We start from the raw sequence: 19,804 nt of genomic DNA, 5'->3' as shown, positions 1-19,804 counted from the left end.
ACGGTATGCAGCATAACAGCCAGTAGCACAACAGCTTTTTCCACGACGATCTGTAGTACCTAAAACTCGTTTTACAACCTGGTCTTTCAGACCCTTCCCCACCGCAGGGCCCTAGCTACCCGCAGGCTTGTTGCCCCGGCCTCCGAGACTATCAAGAACCCGGCCCAGCCCACGACTAGTGATAGAGGAGCTTGCGCCAGTTCTCTCGTCTGTACGGCGCCGCTTCCTCTGGCCGAGGTGTCTTGGTTGAGCAGTAGGTTCCTCATCGTCAGCTGCTAGAACTCCTCTCAAGCTTACAAATTGGGCTGTATGCGCTATCCTGGGTTGGAGAGGCCGGAAAGAGGTTGGGACCTGAGGCTTGACCACCAAGCTTTGCACTGAAGCTAGCTATGCAAACATGTTTCTGCAGGCTTCTAGAGCCTTGTAAAGGCCGAGTAAGCTGATTACCGATGTGATGAATGGACCAGATGGAAAATGACTGTCTTGAACAGGCTTCTAGATTCATGAGGAGCAAACTAGCTCGGTGAGCTTCTGTCTTCTCGTTGGTATCTACCATTTACTGCTCCGTGCATGTCGCTGTAATCGTTGACAGCTGATTTGTCCCGAAAGAACAAATCCTTGCCATACCACAGCTGCTCCATCGTACACAATTACACTAGACGGAGCCTGTCCTCAACAGTCAAAAGTCCGAACAGAATCCACTTGATCTTCTGGGGATCGGTCACAAGGCCAGAAGTCAAAATTACAAAGTCTGGGAATGCATTCATAGCTGGCTACTCTCTCCCTTCTCCTCAGTATTTGACTGATCATTTACGCCGGTGCTCAATCGCTTTTTCTTGTCCATGAGCTTCCAAGCTATCTTGAAGTCTTCTACGTAGACCTCTATGCTCTACAATTCATCTTGCTTTGCCTGTCATGGAGCTCCCTCCGCCTGTCATGGACCCGCCTCCGCCTGTCGTGGACCTTCATCCGGTGCTGACTCCCGAGCAGTTGGGGACCATTCAAGGTGATATCTGGACCAAAGGTTTCCCAAAATACCATGAGACCTACTACTTTTTCTCAATCAAGACAGGCAAAGCAAGCCTCTTTTCTCAACGTCTGAAGGTCTTGGCGACGCAGACGCCACCACTCATTTCAAGTTTGAAGAAAGCTCGTGATGACCACAACTTCATATCCATGGAAAGGGAGAAATATATTACAGCAGAGAAGCTCAAAGGGATTCCAAAAAAGGAGATACATCCTCCGACTGTGCCTATTGCGAATGCCCTGATTGCCTTTACAAGCAAAGGCCTAAAGGCCGTAAGTTATTCCATCAATGATGTCCGTCACTGAATGCTAACTTGTCTTAGATACAAGACGATTCTCCTTCGAAAAACCTAGGTTTGCTTGATATTGAAGACACAGACCCGGCATTTGTTGCGGGAATGTCGTCAGATAAAGTCCGCACCACCCTAAACGACCCTGCTACCAAAAAGTGGGATGTTCTCTTTCAATCGACCAAAATTCATGGATTGCTCAAGATTGCCGGAAGCTCTCCGGAGATGGTCAAGGAACGCCTGATGAGGATCCAGGTGACTCTGAAGCACGGCGAAGCCATTGAAGATGCCGCGCCTACAGATTCTCAAGTTGTCGGCTGGACCAGGCCCAATGATCGTGGCAAAGAACAGTAAGATGGTTTCTCCCAATCCAAAGGAGCTAGCTTGTTGGCTTATGTTCTTAATGACAGCTTCGGGTTTGAGGATGGAATCTCCCAGCCACGGATGAATGGAATTGATTCTCCTGACCCAGCGCCGGAGCCGAATATGAATACTGCGCAAGAACTTCTCATTGTGACAGACAAGACCGCCTCCGAGAATCAGGATGTTCGGCGCCCTGCGTGGATGCAAAATGGATCCTTTCTCGTTTTTCGCAAGCTCGAGCAAGATGTTGCTGCTTTTGAGTGCCTTACAAAAAAATACTGGGCGGCCACGAAATGTGAAAGCCAAGAGCAGATGGGTGCCAAACTCATGGGAAGGTGGCAAAGTGGTAAGTGACAGTTTGTGCCATTGATTCTTTGCCTTACAGGATTTTTCGATTGCTGATAACTCTCACAACAGGAGCTCCAATTGCCACCTTTGAAACAAAAGACACGGCAGATCCGGGGAAAGCGAAGGTGATGAACAACTTTGTTTACGGTGCTGAATCACCATGCCCTGTATCCGCACATATTCGAAAGACCAATATCCGGGAAAAGCTTGACGGTAATGAGCCTGATCAGAGGTGTCGTCGCACGAGAATGATCCGCAACGGGATCCCATATGGACTTGACTATAAGGGACACGAAAATGACGGATCGACGCGTGGACTCTTGTTTGCATGCTACCAAGGTCATATTGAGGATTCCTTCCAGCACATGCAGGCGAGTTGGAGCAATGAACCAACGTTCCGCAATGCCGACTTTGGTCATGACCCAATAATTGGCCAGGTCCCGGATTCGTCTGAGGGGAAGCCTGGAAAACTGAAAACTTCCTTTCTCGGCAGCGACAAGAGTCTGCAAACCGTAGAATTCGCTCCACTGGTGACTTTAAAAGGTGGTGAGTACTTCTTCGTGCCACCCATCTCAGCTTTGAGCACACCCTTGGGTTCCGACGCGCCCGCCACCGGGCCCAGCACACGTACGGCCTAAGCAATGACGATCTTGCGAGAATGGCAGTAATTTGGAAAGTTTTAGTCGCTTGAATGCAATATAAGCATCCCCTGTGTTTCAATCCTGGTGACGGATGCATTGCCTGTGATGAGTTTGCTGGCTGGTTCCGCAAAGTAGACCTTGAAAAAGCGTCTCATTATCTCGTGGCTGGACACAGCCAATCATTTCTGCCTCAAAGAGTTACTTGCGGCCGGGCTCACGTTACCTTGTTTCCTCATGAGCAGCTCATTTGGGATGAAGCCACTGTCTCCAAGGATACGGAGTACTCCGTAGCGTTCTCGAAATTGAAGAGGCCATGCAAGTGCTCACTGATGTCGCTCAAGAGCGTTTAGCACGAGAAGGTAGCTTTCAGCTTCGTATCATAGCCGTTGCTGCCTACGGATGCGGCTGGATTTCTACGACATAATAGGCGGAGGTTCAATCCACAGTGCAAACGCTGTCACACAAAATAAATGGATTAATCTTAGTCTGGAGCTTCAGTCAGTTGTTGAAAGCTGAGCCAAAGGCCGAAAAGGTCGAGACCCCTCTTCGGGACGTCTCCGTTCGGCCCGTAATTGGCTGAAGGCACCCCAGTCTTGTGTAAGTCCGTACTGGATACGGTTGTCCACCTCGTTGGGCAAACAGCACTCTATTGCCATTTCCTCTTTGGAACAAGGCATGCGAAGATGGCGTCAAACCCCACAGCTGAGCTTGAGTTGGTGGGGTGATGTGTGCAGGACCGGCCTTCATCCTATCCATGTTGAAATTGCCTAAGTACTTTCGGCCAAAATGAAGCCACGAAAGGATTCTAGAGCTGTCGATGCTTCAGCATTTCTGCAGTCATATGATGGATCTGTGCGTGATGAGAATGCGGCTCGCTTGTGCCGTTGCGTCAACCACCTGCCTCAAAATACCTCAGCAAGAAGAGGCAGAATCGCTGGCGGGTTTGATCCATGCTTTCAATCGCACTTACGGCTTCATACCAAAATCGACGGTTTCGAACTTATAAGCTCAAGGTGCTGCTGAACAACCTCTGAGTTGCTCAAACAACTTCACAGCCTATCTATTTGACTAAAGCTTTGACCTCGGCTTTCCAACTGGATCATGATGTTCAATCTCCACCGCTTCTATCGCAAAGCGCCAACCTCAGTGGAGGCAGAATCTGACTCCGCTGAAAAATCCATACTTTTGGAAGACTCGGAGAAAGCCAGTTATACCATAGATGATGTCCCATCGTCACCCTCAAAGTCCTGTACCAAGCAGAGGAAGCTGCCCTCTGTCTTCAAACTCCTTCTCATTATATTTGGTTTTGCGTTCGCTTTGTTCTCCGGGCAGACAATCAGAAAATATGCTACACTGGGATATAAAGCTTTGCTGCAGAGCAGTAAAGCCGATAATCACGTCGGCTGTGGCCAAGGGGTCATCATTGCAGCGCCTCCCTTAGGAGTGAATCTCCTAGACCGGACAGGCTTCGAGGCCAAATGCAGCACCTCGGATCCAGACCACCCGTGCGGTCTCGCAATCGACTCCAAGGGGAAGGAAACTTTTTGGCAAAGTCAAGCTGGTGCAAGCCACTGGATCGAAATTGACCTCAAAAAGAAATACAACGTGCAGAATATCGCCGTGACATCAAATCCACTGACGCGCGATGGTGTGGTCCTGAGCCATCAAGTGGAAACTGCTCCAGAAAAGGGGCAGTGGGAGCTGGCTGCTTTTGGACTTTGGAGAGACGATCGTAGTGGTAGGTATCTTCTACACAATCATTGGCATCGTTGGAATTAGAGAGTGCTGATGATTAATGCAGTAAAAAACGCCACTTTTGAACCTCGTCCAGTCCAGTTTGTGCGCCTCACGGTGCTTGGGACAACGGGAAACCAGAAGTTTGTTGCCATTAGCGACCTCAACATCTACGCTGCTGACACCATCCCGTCCGCTCCTATCAAAGGAGGAAGATGGGGCGTTACCTTGAATTTCCCTCTGGTACCCGTTACGGCGTTCTTGGACCCGGTCCACCAACTTTTGATCACGATGGCATCCGACGCGCGTGACATCTATAATTCACCTGGCGTCCCGCATACCTTTGCAGCAACATGGGACCTAAAGGGGAGAACGATCGTGGAAGAACTGCTTAGTCAGACAGGACACAACATGTTTTGCCCGGGCACCTCGTACGATGAAAGCGGTCGAGTGTTCGTCACAGGCGGATCCACTCCAAAACAGTTCAGCATCTACGACTCCCGGACCAAGTCGTGGACGAACCCGAAAGATAGTAAAGGTGAGAACATGAAGCTTGCGCTAGGCCGTGGATACCAAGGCCAGACGTTCCTAGCCAATGGAAAGACCTTCATGATCGGGGGAACGTGGTCGGGTGGCGAAGCTGACAAGGAGGGCGAGATATTTGATTCAACGCGCGGGTGGACGATCTTGACCAACGTCAGGGCAAACAACATCAAAATGGACATTTCCGTCAACTGTACAACTCCCAAGGGCGTGGTACCCTGTATTGCCACCGGATGGCGACAACACCACCCGTGGCTCTTTTCATGGAAGAATGATAGTATATTTCATGCTGGACCTTCCAAGCAGATGAACTGGATCTCCACCGCACCCCCTAGTGGCAGCATTCGGGCCGCGGGATTCCGCGAAGACAAGACCGCTGGTGTCGCTGATGGTGATGCAGTATGTGGAATCACTTCAATGTATGATGCCGAGAATGGGGTCATTCTCACAGCTGGTGGTGCTCCCAATTACCACTACTGGAAAGAGGATCGGAAAACGGACCCGAAGGTCGACCCTCATCGAAAAGAAGCGACTAACAACGCATTCGAAATCAAGCTTGGGGGAGTACAGGTTGACGCCCCTGTGTCTCCCACCAAAGTGGCTTCAATGAAACACCAACGCATCTTTGCCAACGGCATCGTCCTCCCCAACGGCGAAACCTTGGTGGTCGGAGGTCAGCGCCAGGGTGAGCCCTTTCACGATGCAACTTGGGTATCTACTCCGGAAATATACTCGCCGGATAACAAGAAGACGTGGAGAGACGGAACTCCCAACTCTATCCCCCGAGCGTACCATTCCTGGGCCGTCCTCTTGCCTGACGCTACCGTGCTGGTGGGCGGTGGCGGCCTCAACTCTAATTTTCCCGAAGCGAATCACTACGATGCTCAGATCTACCACCCTGGCTACCTATTCACCCCCGACGGCAAGACCACCGTCGCGCGGCCGCAGCTCAGCACCGTCGGCCACCAGACCGAATACAAGCTCGGCGAGACCATCACGTTCACCTCCAACGTGGTCGTGGACGGCGTGGCCAGCCTGATCCGCTACAGCGCCGTGACGCACTCGCTGAACAACGACATGAGACGCATCAAGCTGGCGGTCGCCACCAAGGGCAATGCTGCAGACAAGAAATTCTCCGTGACCATCCCCGCCGATCCCGGCGTCACCCTGCCGGGATACTGGATGCTGTTCGTGCTGCAGAACGGCGTGCCCAGCGTGGCCAAGACTGTGAGGATCACGAGGTGAGCGGATCACGGTGAGCGATGGAAAAAATCAGTCTTACAATGGGATCGGTGTTCAAAAATCTTCATACATTCCTTGGAGTCTGCACCCCAACGAGAGCGTCATCATGCTGCTCAACCAGTACTAGGAGCGTGATGGAAGACGAGGACTTAATGTCTAGTTTCATCTTGAGACAAGGTAGTTGAAGTGTGCAATGGTCCCCGGACTGCGCCAGCAACGCTAGTGGTCCCCATTGGGCATCAACACCATCACGTAGGAACGCCACTTGATGGGTGGCCACGGTCTTCCTTCGAAATATTCTACCCTTTTCGTAGTCTCTCTCTTTTCAGCTGATGCGCCACTGAGTCAAAGTTGTGTTTTTCCTACACTCATTTTTGCTGTAAATAAAACATCCTGATTCAATGATTGGTTCAAGTTTGATCACCCAAGGAGACTTCAAGATGTAGAAATGCTCAGATTCTCAAGATCTATCGAATGGTACTATTTTCATAATCTCAAGTCTGATAATTAGAGTTGTGCAGATAGAAATATATTTAAGTGTAAATCAACTTTGATGTTCTTCTTGCCAAGGCTGCAGCACAGTTTTCCGCGGTAAATCGAAATAGCTCATGGGAACACTAAACCGTTTAAAGTAATGATACTGATTCAGGGGGATAGCTACAGGCTAGCATATATCCACCTTTCTGTCATAAAATGCTCCAGTTTTTCATTGGCTGATAGGGTCTGCCAGCCTAGACCAAATGTAGTTAGCGCCCATAACCTTAAATCAAGTTTAGCCAATAAAAAGCCTCTCTGAGAACCTTATTTGACATAGGTACTAAGCCTAATTAGGAAGTAGCAACACCAACAGAAATGAATTGCTCTATCTATTATGTAGAGGGCAAATGACGCGCCCAGCATCTCGAATTTTAACAAATTGAGATGTTACATTTGCTACATGACCATTTCGTACGACGGATACCCTGTTTGCTTCTTCGTGCGTTGATTAGAGCGTTGGTAAATTCATTTCTGTTGGTGTTGCTACTTCCTAATTAGGCTTAGTACCTATGTCAAATAAGGTTCTCAGAGAGGCTTTTTATTGGCTAAACTTGATTTAAGGTTATGGGCGCTAACTACATTTGGTCTAGGCTGGCAGACCCTATCAGCCAATGAAAAACTGGAGCATTTTATGACAGAAAGGTGGATAGTCTCTTCCGGTTTTATATTTTGTCATAATAAGGACATTAAGTTTTTTTTTAGGCAAGGGGAGCTTGTTAGGCTCACCAGGAGATAACAGCCCCTCGCCACTAGTATCACACCAGTAGTAGAGCAACAGGTAGTTAGTGTAGTACTAGGTAGTTGGGATAAATGGCGGTAAGCCACCAACTAGTAGACAATCAGATCTACACACCACCACTGTTGCACAGGTCTCTTCTTCACCGAGCCACTCCACTGGCTTGATAAAGGGCTTAGAAGAGGGATCCGCGTATGGATGAAGCGAGACTGAGCAGCAGAAGGTGAGCAAGAGTGAGGCGGCCTGAGCAGAGGCTGAGCCGAAGTTGAGCCGAATCACTAACTCCTGAGTCAGGCAGCAAAATCGGCCAATCCAACTGGGTGCCAAGTCGCGGTCAAGATTTGGTGCAGGATACCCTAATAACTTCGCTCAACAGATTTCAAGCAGGTTATTCCACAGAAAGTGGCCTTGGTCCTCTAGAGGTTGGGGGTATTAGAAGTGCGCATAGGCTAATGCAGTGGCGAGCGTCCCTTGACGTCCTTTTCCGACAAGATCGTGATACTAGGTATGGTTTAGCTTTCCTATGTTAGAAGTATGCCATGAAGCAGTGCAGATTAGATTAGTAAGCAAGAGAAAGTAGATGGAATGGATTGATTGACTTGCTATCTCAACCCCTGAGGAGTAGGATGACCGCTATATATACGCATAGAAGAGGCAAGCTATAGAATCACCTAGAAGAAGATCATAAATCAGCGTTGCAATGCTAACTGCAGCATTTGTGAGTGTATGCGTTTCTGAGTAATAGCGCGTGGCGAACAGTTGCGGTGGTCGGAGAACTCCGTCTTCCGCTGACATCCTACACCCTGTAATTGCTGTCTCATTTTAACTTAATTGGCAGATACAGGTAGCATGCTATCGTCTCGCAGAGTTCTTAGCGTCTTATCGTCGGGGTAATATCTTGAGATGCGGTGTATGCTTGTGAAATCGAACACTTTAGATGTTAGTGACTTCGGCATTTGTGCATTTCGTACATTGTTATGCCCCGTAGCACGAGGAAAACGTGATCTGGTGGGATATCGTCGTTCGTCTCCTTATATTGTCCAGGGGCTAAGTCATTTCCACTTTTCCTAGTGTAGGGGATCCATGTTATCCCCTGTGAGCCTGACTAGACCCCTGCGTGGTCCTCCTGCCGTTGGGGGTTTAGCGTTAAGAGATACCCGTGTTTAGCGTTGAGATTATTTCCACAGCCTTGGCATTAGGAACATCAAAATTATAGAAGTCTGCTGGGCTGGCGGGTACCACCTTAACGCTAAACTCCGCAGGGAAGGAGACACCTACAAGGGGCTAATCGGGATCATAAGGAATAGTGTATAAGATTTGGCCTCTGATATATCTGCGTTATAGAGAGCACTGATAAACATAAAACTCACGGTACATTCATGATCACATTGGAGACCCGAGGCGAAGTCTTCGCCTAATAATTTTGGACGCGGGGAGCGGCATCCCACCTGAAGCTCTAAGCTAGTAGTAGTTAGTGGCAGTCAAACAGGATGTTCAGCCACTCTGAGTTGTTGCATCGTGCTTACCAAAAGAGGTAAGTGGACATCGCAAGTGACAAGGCCGGTAGAAGAAACGGGCATTTCCGACTCTCGTTATACAGTCGCTGCATGGTGTATATGTATAAATTTGTTAGCATGTACATATTCGAACTTGTCCAAATTCTTTCCGCTGTTCTTTCAAATTTATCGTAAGAATACATTCCACCAGGGCAAGTTCTAGTTCCACGTTGACTGTCCAGACCTTAAATTGAGCCATTTGCACAACCCAAGAGATGGCTCAGTTGCACTTAACGTGGGACACACGATCGCCACAGGCATCTTTTATTCCCGATTTTGAGTGGGAGCAACGCAAAGAGTTGATATGCAGGCTCCGTCCCACTATGACTCTAGATGCGTTAATCGAACACATGAATGTCAATCACCACTTTACGGCTTCGTAAGTGTAAACGCTGTTTATATGTCTAACAACTTAAGCCTCCTCCAAATCACAGCGCGCCTTCTTAAAGTTCTAGGGTTACATCTTGTTCCCTTAAAAACTGACAGTTGTCCAGACGCCACCAATATAAGCTAAGGTTTGACAAATGGCAGCTCCCGAAGCTCAAGACAATTTCCAGAAAGCCGCAAGGTTCCACTCTTGCTATCACAAGTGTGAGGCAGCCACTATCAGATGGGCATTCGTTCGCGGCGTCAAGCGAAACAACAACTGGGCAGGCCGAGCCAGGCTTAGGCAAACCCCCGCGTGCAGAGCTCTCCGGGAATTCAAGCGCTACACAGGATATCTCAACTTGTGGAAGCAGAGTTGAAAGTGCTGGTTTGACGAATCAAATCTCCGGCTGATCCACCAGCGATGCAACCTATCGTAGGTCAGTCCGATGTGAACGTCACGTCGATGACGAGTCATTCTGAAACAGAGCCAGATGTCGCCTTAGTTTTGCGCGAGGGTCTCCTTCTTGAAAGATTGCCAGAGATTGATGGTCCGTCGGTGGAAAAGCTGAATATCATTAATAACACGATGAATCTGGAAGAAGTAAGACCTGCTCCTACGGCATCGGCTTTAACGCCGATCATAGACACCAAAACGGCTGTGCCTCTTCTTCCGGTAGATCGATCCTCCCCCCCTGGTGTACGTAAAGACATATATACCAGGCTGGTGTCCAAGTTTATGTCATCCGAAAAGATACTCAATGCACTACCTAACTCTTCAACCAATGTACTGGATGCGATCCGAAAAGCCGACGTCCTGCTCGTAGTGGGCTCCTATCAACAAGCATACAAGTTGTACAGCCGGTGGTGGGAGAGGGTGCTGGTTGTTTACTCCAAACTGGTCGACAACCCATTCATTGTCTTGGTTGCTTCAAACATGTCGCGTGCGGCGAGTTCACCGGCTGAAATTGCCCATGTTGTGGCCATCATGAAAAGGTTCATTGGGCCAGGTATTGGAGACGTAAAACTTGATCATTTAGCGGAATGTACTCTGCTCATTCAGCTAGCAATTCTCCTTCGCAGAGTGCATGGGTTCGATGAGGCTTACAGTTACTTTCATCATGCTCTATCAATCTGGGAATTGTGGTCGTCTGTCCACCAGGAAGGTTGGGGAGTGCCTGCAAATTTGATCGGTCAGTATATCGAGGCAAACTCGATCCACTTTCTAGCACAACCTGGCAAAAAGTTGTCCTTGGACCTCCAGCGACGTTTGGTGGAAGCAGATTATCAATATCAAGGGCGACTTCGAAAGCTGGTTTTCAGCTGCGCCTCAACACTCGCTTCTCACAACACTTGTTGGAAGCTTGCGGAGGGAGTGAACGCTGGTCGGAAACCCGAATGGGACTCCGAAACCATCAGGATAGTACTCAGCAAAATGCTCTTCTGTGAATTGTGGAAAACTTTCACTTGTGAAGTTGACCAAGATCGAACTCCATTGATAGATAAGGTGGAAGGGCTACACGAGATGTGCAAAGGGATGAGAATCAGCAGCCCAGACCTTTTCGCAGCGATATCCATTTTACTCGTGGATATAGCATCGCTAAAAGGAGATTTAATCGGCATCAGCATGTCCACCTGGTCGGCTGAAGCAGAGAGTATTTCATTGCATTTGTCCGATATTGACAAATCTGTGCATCATATTGTATCAGAAAAACTGTCCCAAGCAGAGTTTTATGCAGTTGTTCTTCAAAGCACACGAGAAACAATCTGACTCCAATATCCATGGTCTCGGCTCTTGACGCCATCAGCGATTTCATCAAAAGGTGTCCAAGGATGGAGGTTCATCCCCAAAACATTGATATCCCGAATGTCGAAAGACCTGCTCAGCCAATAGCACCGATTGATCCAACTCTCAGTCTAACGCCCCGTTCTTCGTTCAGTAGCGGGTTCCGTTCCATGAAGTCATTGAGCAAACGGATTGGTGAAAGGAATTCAAGTAGCATTATGAGCAATGGCAACCACACAGAGACTCTGTCGATTCGGTCTTCTGAGAGTTGGTCGCTGCGATACCAGCTGCGCCTTAATGGTACCTCAAAACAAACTTTGTCAAGCATCGACACCGACTCATTGCCCGGCAGTGTCATGGACTGGGAACCGGGAATTGAAGAGGGTGTTGTGGTATGATCCTAGCCTCAAGAGAAGTTCCAGACATTAGTTTTGTGTCAAGGACGTACTACTGGCGTGAGGTTCTGGCTTGTCAAAAAGATTGTATATTAGGTTGTGCATGGTGTTCTCGCGAGCGCCTGGGTTGGCTGCTCCTTCGTTTCAAATGAGAGTAAGACTCTCCAGCACGCGGCGCACAAACAATGATATCACAAGCACGGCCAGCTTGGCTCTATTGGCCACGAGGGCCCGAGGTCCGGGGCCAGAACTTGTGAGACTGGTTTTGGCCCAGATCTTGGTAAGAGACCTGAGCCCAGAGTCTCACGAATTCTGGCCCGGGGCCTCGGCGCAACGTCATTCGACTGCATCTCCTTAGCACATTCAATGAAGAGCATGCACGCAATTCTACATTCCCACGAGAAACCTGATTTTGTAGAAAGATTAGCGTTTTTGAATGGCTCCGCGCTTGAGCGATGCGTCGACGGTCTTGAGGTCATGTGGTAAAGCTTACCAATGTGATTTCATTCTGCAGCTTTGCTTGTATCGATTCGGACCGCGCTTTGAGTCTCTTGAGCGTCTGCAGCTGGGAATCGAAGCGTTGAAGGCTCCTAACGAACATGAGGTCCCCCTGTCCCTGGGTTGGGAGCGAGCGTTTGCCATAGAGACGTGTTGCTGGATCATACTGGACGTATGCTCAGATGCTACGTCAATTGTCTCTGACACATGAATGGCATGTCTTGCGATGTGGTGAAGCGCTGGAAAATCTGATTCTTGGGGATGTGGTCGAGACCGATTCTGGTAGGCGAGTTGAGCGATCTTCACGCTTCTTTCCAGACGGCTGAATCATGGATACCCTTTTTCAAGTGTGGCGCCACCCATCGACAGATATCGAGCCACGATGTTTCTGATTGGGGCATCGGTGATGACGTTCAAATCAACAGTCCACTTCTGCTTCAGCAGCTCCAAGATCTGATCTGGCTCCAGGTTGGCAAAAGGTTTCCTGCCAGAGTAAAGCTGCCAGATACTCAAACCCAACGCATACAAGTCGTCGACAAAGGTCGGCGCCTTGTTGGGATCTCTATTTGGCGCAAGATAGTTGATGGTGGTTGCTCCTTGCCACCGATTGGGGTCTTCGTCTCTGATCCTGCTCTCGGCAAAATCACAGAAGATGAGGCGGAAGTCTGAGCGCCTGATGAGCATATTCTCGGGTTTGATATCTCCATGGATGACACATTGTGTATTGTGAAGTTTTTGCGTAAGATTGATCATTTCTCTTGCAAGGCCATCTCGTTGTTGAGCAGAAATTACTGTGTAGTCGAATGGTAGTGCTAGATCCATGATGATGCCTGTGACGAGGACATTCCCGCTTTGCTTATCTTTCGTCACTACTCGGCCTATTGGTCTGACGGAACAGGGCCCTGCCTTTTTCATCAGGCGAAATTCACGATCGGAAGCGCGGCTCTTGATGACTCGTTGTGCTTGACGACATCTATAAACATCCCCATTGATGCTACTAGTGAAGGGTTCGGCTTCACAAAGTTCGACGGACTGGGAGATGGTAATATCAGGCGATCGAGGCGGCCAAGATTCAGCGGAGGGGGAGGAACGACGACGGGGGAGGCGAGGACAGCAGGCTTGAAAGCGCGTGCCGCTCATTGTATGGAATGGAAGCCCGGATACCACGTTCAAGTGGATTGCGGGTGAATTGGTAGATGCTGCACGCCTTCTGACCTGTTTGTCGGTAGCCCTCAGAGTCGGGAGTGTTGTGCCTCTGTTAATGAATGCATTTCCATCGTGTTAGTTCAAACCATAAGTGTCTTCAGGGGCATATCAGCACTTAAAACACTGGGTTGACTGTCAAAGTGTCTGGAGGTGTAATTCCTATGTCTCCAAAACAAAATCAAAACGAATCAAAGCATTCTCGTGTTTCATATTTAGCTGCATCTCGTCTGAATCCGGTTCGGAAGTTCGACAAAAAGGGTAGAGCCATTCTTTCTCCGCCAGCCGGTCGACTTCTGGCACACTACATAGTAAGTACACGAGTAGCCCTCCTCTTGAAGGCTAATACGTATTACCTTAGTGACAAAATTTATCTTGTTTTTGTCCTTCCTCGCCTGGGAAACATATGCCAATGCGGCCTCATGAAGAAGATCCAAAACAAATGGTTCTTGGCCTTCCAATGGCGGAGGAGGATCGTCTTACCAGGAGCAAGTCCTTTCGGCCGTACAATAACTGCTATAGGAGAAGCAGAAGATACCGTACACAGCAGAATGCACTAGGTATAGCAGAAAGAACTGTGCATAGCAGAAAATACCGGAAGTAAAATCCAAAAGTACCGCCAAGTCGGAATATCACGTGCCATTTCTTGGCATTATCTTCACAATTTCCGTACCATTGGTTGGGATAGCAGCTTCACCAAGGCAGAACCAGGCAAATTGTTTCACTCATTCAGTCACCCACACCCTAACCTCTTATGTCCAGTGTAGGACGAAATTGCTAGAACAGGCAATGAGCGACAGGATGGAAACTTGCTGACACGAGATTAGATTGCTTCAAATCCATCTCGGCCATTCGTGAATACGAGCGACAGGACACCCTGCGTCAAACATCTAACAGCACCACTGCCCGTGCTGATCGAGTCTGGTCAGGCTGAGGTAGGTTGTGAATGTGTATAAAACAAGACATGCTGCCGTTCGTTCTACTCTCACCGAGTCTTTCTGAGCCATCTGTCCATTCATCCCTGCATTGATCTTTTCTATTGTCTACTTCATATCACGAGTATTGAGAGACACATACCCACATCGATCAAGAATTCCACCATGTGCACCAAGACTACCATGACATACGCAGGCTGCAAGGAACGACGACCCACCGACAAGCATAAATATGTGATCCGCGCACAATGCCAACCCAGAAGACATGAATGGATTGCTGCCGGAGGACCTCGACAATTCCGCCCCAACTACTCACTGCAGGACAATGTCAACACCGGCATCAGAATCTTTTGCCCACAATGCAACGGTCTCCAATATGACCTCTTCCACAATGTGTGATTGGCTGGACACGAAGTCTATCAAGAAAAATGATCTGCCAACACATTCTTGCATATAGAAACAAAGATATCGTCAATGGGTCAATTCTCAAGTCTGCTTGGTTTGGAAAGTCATAGATCGAGATCTGTATTCTGTGTTCTGCTCTTCTCTTGTCCGTTTTCCCAGAGAGAAAGATTGCTTACTCTTTGCTTCCTTTCCATTTTCATCCTCACCATTATGGGATGGCATTCCTTTCGTCAACTTACTTTCTGTCTCCTTGACAAAGCAATTGAACCATTGAGGAATATTTGACCAAGGTCTCCCCTCACCTTGAAGGACAGGACTGTGCCTCAATCGCTTGCATACCCTCCTCGACCCTTGGCTATGGCATACCGAAGTTTCCTCGCTGCCCATTCTCACCCATTCTCACACAGACCTGACAGCATCAAAGCTTCCTCGGAGCCAATGTTCGACAGTAGCATTTTTCTTTAACCATTGTCTCCTCTCCGCTGAACATCGTAGTTCACGACCACCAGATTGACTCCATCATCCAAGTAGCGACTCGAATGAGATGAAGGACAAGCCTTGGAGGAGACCGAACGAGAAGACTTATACAGCGTTCTGTATGCGGGTTTCTGCATTATCCAGAACATGGTGTCTTGGTCTTGTAAACACCGTATTCCCGCTGGGAGGGCAAAGACGGCATTTCGTTCTTGCAGAAGGTGAAATGGAACTTCACGAAGCCAATAGTCGCGCTTCTTGTTGGAGAGATTGACTACTTGCGGAGTACTGCTCATCTTCTGGTCGCCATCATTTTCACTGGCAGGTAAATTCGATCTCGCAGGTCAGTGTTTTGGCCGTTCCTCACATTGACATGTCCACTAACGTCGAGGTGATATAGCAAGCGGAAAGCGGAGTCCAGCAAAGATAATGCTCCAGATCTCGACAACATCTTACGAAAAGAAGGCCTCAAGGCTCAGAATGCTCTTCTTGCCCATCATGATGCCCTAGAGAAGCTCCCAGAGCTCGAGAAAGAGACCGAGCGGCAGGAAAACTGCAGCAGCGACGACATAAGTCAAGCGTCCACTCAGCAGCCGATTACTCGGACAGATGTCATTTGCACAAGTACTTCGGTCCTTGCCCAGCTGCAGCAGTCCCTCGCAGCCTACACCGATCCTACAGAGAGACAGCGTGTTGTACTCGAGCGCTTTGCCCACTTGCTAAGACTACTCTTGCAACAACGGACGACTGTCGACCTTTCGGCCCCTCCAGGCGCCGCTGAACAGCAACAGGCTCAATCAGCAAATCAACAGCAACCAACAGCGACGACTGACGGACCGCAGCACAAGAACGACGCCGTGCCAGCCGAATCGTCTCCTCTGAATCATGCGGAAATGCATGACTCTGGTTACGGATCCGGCACCAACCCTCGCACTCCGGACATGGGAAGACCTGCAAGAGGTTTAAAGCCAACGGCGACAGCATTTCCTGCCGAAGAATGGATAGAGAATCCAGAGCGGGTTCAAAACCATGCGTCACGGTCACCGTTGCCCGACCGTTCGAAGCCGGCAAAACCTGCTGATGATGCACTATTTCTGGGGTGGCTCAAGATCGACGACGGAGCATCTGGCCGCTTCCACTATGACGATGTCCAAACCCAAAAGGCTCCATGGGAGGTTCCCAGCGCAACAATATGCGATGTCCCCACATTTGACCGCAAGAGCACGCCGTACGTATCGACTACTAAGAAGCGGACTTCTGTGTGAGGAAGAAGCCAATCCAGTATCCCACAGTCGACCACGGAATCGGCAGGACTTAATGCGGAAGAAATCTCTACACGGTTCTTCAGATCTGGTGGCTACGGTGCTGACAAGCCCAACATGTCTGACACTATGGTCAGGGACCCAAATGCATGCCGGGCCTGCAATGAACGTGGTGGTAGACACGGCAAGATCATGGCTTGCAAGCACTGCGGTGGTTGTGCATTCGTGCCTAGGATGGGACAACACGGTCCCTTGCTACCGGGCTCTCTTGTATTGTGTCCAGAGTGTAATGGTCATAGTGATGTGATAAAACAAAAATTTCGCTGCAAGGTGTGCAAAGGGACAAAGAAACAGCCTTGGAATTCGTCTTACGAGCCGGAGCCAAAGCCTTACCGTGACAATTATTACGAGGAGCCAGCGCCCCAACAACTCCAAGCACCTTCTGGACAGCAAATGAATATGGGCGGTGATGAGACTGAGCAGGTGCAATGCGCTTCTGAATGATCACTGATGATAGTACAAGATACACCTCGACAGCATCTTGCATCCCATTCCACCGCCTCGGATAATGAGGGAGAAGGAAAGATCCTTTGGATGTATACATATATGATAATCAAATTAAAGATGCAACAGCAGTGACTACATAACTGTCACTGCTTTCTGGCATTTTAAGAAGAGCAAGAGGAGGAAAGAGAAGAAGAGAAAGAGCACTTTGGTAATGCACTACAGGTAGCATCATCAGATGGGTCACGAGAAGGTGGTAACGATGTTGCTGAACAAGAGCACTGAGGTGAATGCTCAAGGTGGACATTGTAACAATGTATTAGAGACACCATCGTCAAAGGATCGCGAGATCGTGATAGAGATGTTACTGAACAGAGAGAACGTTTAAGGTGGACACTGTGATAATATACTACAGACAACATCGTTAGAGGTTACGAGACGATGGTACAGACTTTGTGGGAACGACAGCATTTGGTCCCGATGTCACTAGAATAAACGAAGATCTGGGTAGTACTGTAAGCGAATAGAGCATGTTCATGTTTGTTAAAAGTTTACGCTTTCTCATTCTTGATGTCTCTTGTGGCGGAAAGTCATCTGTTTACGTCTTTTGTTTCAAGTCTGGTTCGAGCTCGTACTTTGTACTCCACTTCCGGTGGACTTGATCGTTCATTGAGAGTCTTTGTTACGACAATTCTTGAGATACAATGATCACTAAATCATTATTACCAGGATTAACTGTATCGATAATCAAATGCATGATCAAGATGGCAATTTGTCTAAAGAATTCAACGAGGGATAATCAAGTCTTATTGTTATTAATGGCAGATCTAGTCGAGCTCGCTTTTTACGTTCTGTTTGTCTCCATATACTGTAACCTATGTCATATTCGTAGTAAGGTCTATCACGAATAAAGAAAGTGGCCAAGTCGACTACTAGAATATTAGTATATTGTTAGCGATTACCAAGACGTCCCTGATAGACTCAGTCCTCTCATAATCCTCCTCCTCATTTGATTTCTATCAGTCTTGATCGACTAGCGTTCACTTGCGTAAGATGGTACGACGCCGTTGTTGATGGGACTGTGCTCCTCATGTCGCATCTCTTTCTAAACAACTAGTAGCGTCTCTAGAACCTCCAATATAAATGTAGATGGCTTAACCGCAACAGCCCCAGAATCCTTTTAGGGGAGCCTTGATCTACCTTGAGAGGGACCACGAGACTGTCAGCGTAGGGGTGAGGAACATCGGCAGCGAAGCTATAAAGAGGCGTAGAAGAACGCTGTCAAGATTCAATGGACGTTGATATAAGAGGGACCACGAAGAGACATTCCTCTCACAATTATTTCCCTCCACCAGATGTGGCTGTGACAAATGCTCTATAATCGTCAACGATACTGATAAGTACGCGGCTGGCCAATGCAGCGAGGATGGTAGGAAGTAAGAGAGACGAGCGAGTCAATGATATGATTGATATCCGACGCATTCTGCCAAAGAGACCGGGGTCCAGAACCGCGTGATATCACGTGCTCAGCACGATTCTGGCCCAGCTTACCGGAGGAGTATTGTTGCTGCCATATCGACTGGAGGTCGAAGGAGCGACGATACGACCTAGACACGAACAGAAGCTGTACGCAGGAGAGCGTGAAGGAGGACATGTCAGAGACGGAGGTACTCCGTATCCACCTACTAATTGTACTTGGACAGACCTCTCGTTGCGGAACTTAAAGGCTGGGTCACAAGCACTGTCCTGCACATTATTTACAAGGTGGAATGCACGTTCACTAGATGTAACTTTTTTTATAAAAAAAAGCAAGAAGGATAGAAGATCAGAAGATCATTCTGTAAATTCTGCGCATTCTGTGCGCTTTTCTGCGCCTTCTACGTGCGAATTCTGATTTTTGATGGGGTACAGTTTAGTAAGATTCTGCAGCCTGATCAATCGGGCCGCAGATTTAAGCAGGAATTGAGGCTCATGATGCACTGCAATTTTAGTGTACTACGGGGAGAGGCATAAGTATCCCTAGTATAGCGCTAGCAACGACTTGTAAAGTTACAACGCTATGTATCAGCTCCTTCCCATAGTAAGTATAGAGTGCCCAGAAATCGCCTAATTAGGACTAGCTTGATTGATTGATCAATATCGAGTGTGCATTCCATCAGCATCTATAACTGCTCGGCATCTGGCAGGCATCTCGTTGATAAGCTCCTCAAGATAGCTTATAGGGACTGCATTCCAAGCCTCATTTATAGCTATCCGAAGTGCATCATAGCTTCGAAGGGTATCCTCATAGTGCTCTTGAATCCAATTCTTCATCCAATTCCAAATCATCTCAATTGGATTCAAATCTGGAGAAAAAGAGGGCCATTGAATGTAGATAATCCCTCGCTCTTGAAGATCTTGAATTGTACCCCTAGCAGCATGAGCAGGAGCAGAATCTTGCATAAATATCAATAGATGCCCTGCGTTTTGATTCATTTGTATCCAACCATCAATAATTGGCAGAATTCGTGCTCGATATGACTCCTCCTTGATTGATCCCCATTCTTTCTCCCAAAATACCCCAGGGCCCTTAATATTACCATGAAAACAGCCCCAAAACATCCATCCTTTCCGACGTTGATGGCGTTCAACGATACAAGTAGGGTCCCATTCCTCGCCAGCGCGTTGTGTAACATAGGTCTTTGTATGTCGATCTCCATTACACCAAGTTTCGTCACTCCATAGAACCCTATACCAATCCTCAATAGTCCATGTAGCATGTTCAGTTGCCCATTGTAGACGTGCTTGTCGATTTCGTTCAGTAAGAGGAGGCTTGCGGCGTGCAACTCGGCGTGAATAGCCTGCGTTTCGTAAAGCAGTTCGAATGTAATAATAGCTAACATTAAGCTCTAATATAGTTGGAATTTGGATCCAAGGAGTACGTCGATTGCGCTTAGAATCACATATCCAAGCTATTATTT

At 48.3% G+C, this 19,804-nt stretch overlaps 5 protein-coding genes across 5 annotated transcripts; 4 read left to right on the top strand and 1 right to left on the bottom strand.

Annotated features, from left to right (window-relative positions):
- Positions 1 to 915: 915 nt before the first annotated feature.
- EPUS_05967 (uncharacterized protein) lies at positions 916 to 2,665 on the top strand (the record flags this gene model as incomplete). The annotated part of the gene is made up of 4 exons (XM_007806780.1): positions 916 to 1,299; positions 1,350 to 1,666; positions 1,727 to 2,025; positions 2,097 to 2,665. 4 exons carry the CDS (start codon positions 916 to 918, stop codon positions 2,663 to 2,665), a joined length of 1,569 nt encoding a protein of 522 aa, XP_007804971.1.
- Positions 2,666 to 3,772: 1,107 nt separating this feature from the next.
- EPUS_05966 (uncharacterized protein) lies at positions 3,773 to 6,190 on the top strand (the record flags this gene model as incomplete). Its single annotated transcript, XM_007806779.1, has 2 exons — positions 3,773 to 4,406; positions 4,470 to 6,190. 2 exons carry the CDS (start codon positions 3,773 to 3,775, stop codon positions 6,188 to 6,190), a joined length of 2,355 nt encoding a protein of 784 aa, XP_007804970.1.
- Positions 6,191 to 9,339: 3,149 nt separating this feature from the next.
- On the top strand, positions 9,340 to 11,153 carry EPUS_05965 (uncharacterized protein; the record flags this gene model as incomplete). The annotated part of the gene is made up of 3 exons (XM_007806778.1): positions 9,340 to 9,395; positions 9,511 to 9,770; positions 9,823 to 11,153. 3 exons carry the CDS (start codon positions 9,340 to 9,342, stop codon positions 11,151 to 11,153), a joined length of 1,647 nt encoding a protein of 548 aa, XP_007804969.1.
- A 1,235-nt stretch (positions 11,154 to 12,388) lies between these two features.
- On the bottom strand, positions 12,389 to 12,883 carry EPUS_05964 (uncharacterized protein; the record flags this gene model as incomplete). Its single annotated transcript, XM_007806777.1, has 1 exon — positions 12,389 to 12,883. The coding sequence occupies one exon, from the start codon at positions 12,881 to 12,883 to the stop codon at positions 12,389 to 12,391; it is 495 nt and encodes a 164-aa protein (XP_007804968.1).
- Positions 12,884 to 14,364: 1,481 nt separating this feature from the next.
- Positions 14,365 to 16,844, top strand: EPUS_05963 (uncharacterized protein; the record flags this gene model as incomplete). The annotated part of the gene is made up of 3 exons (XM_007806776.1): positions 14,365 to 14,594; positions 15,479 to 16,306; positions 16,361 to 16,844. 3 exons carry the CDS (start codon positions 14,365 to 14,367, stop codon positions 16,842 to 16,844), a joined length of 1,542 nt encoding a protein of 513 aa, XP_007804967.1.
- Between the last annotated feature and the right edge of the window lie 2,960 nt (positions 16,845 to 19,804).

This window comes from Endocarpon pusillum, assembly GCF_000464535.1.
Source record: "Endocarpon pusillum Z07020 unplaced genomic scaffold scaffold587, whole genome shotgun sequence".
In the NCBI taxonomy this organism is placed as follows: domain Eukaryota; kingdom Fungi; phylum Ascomycota; class Eurotiomycetes; order Verrucariales; family Verrucariaceae; genus Endocarpon; species Endocarpon pusillum.
The sequence above is the reverse complement of the archived record's forward strand: the minus strand, read 5'-3'. Positions and strand labels throughout refer to the sequence as shown.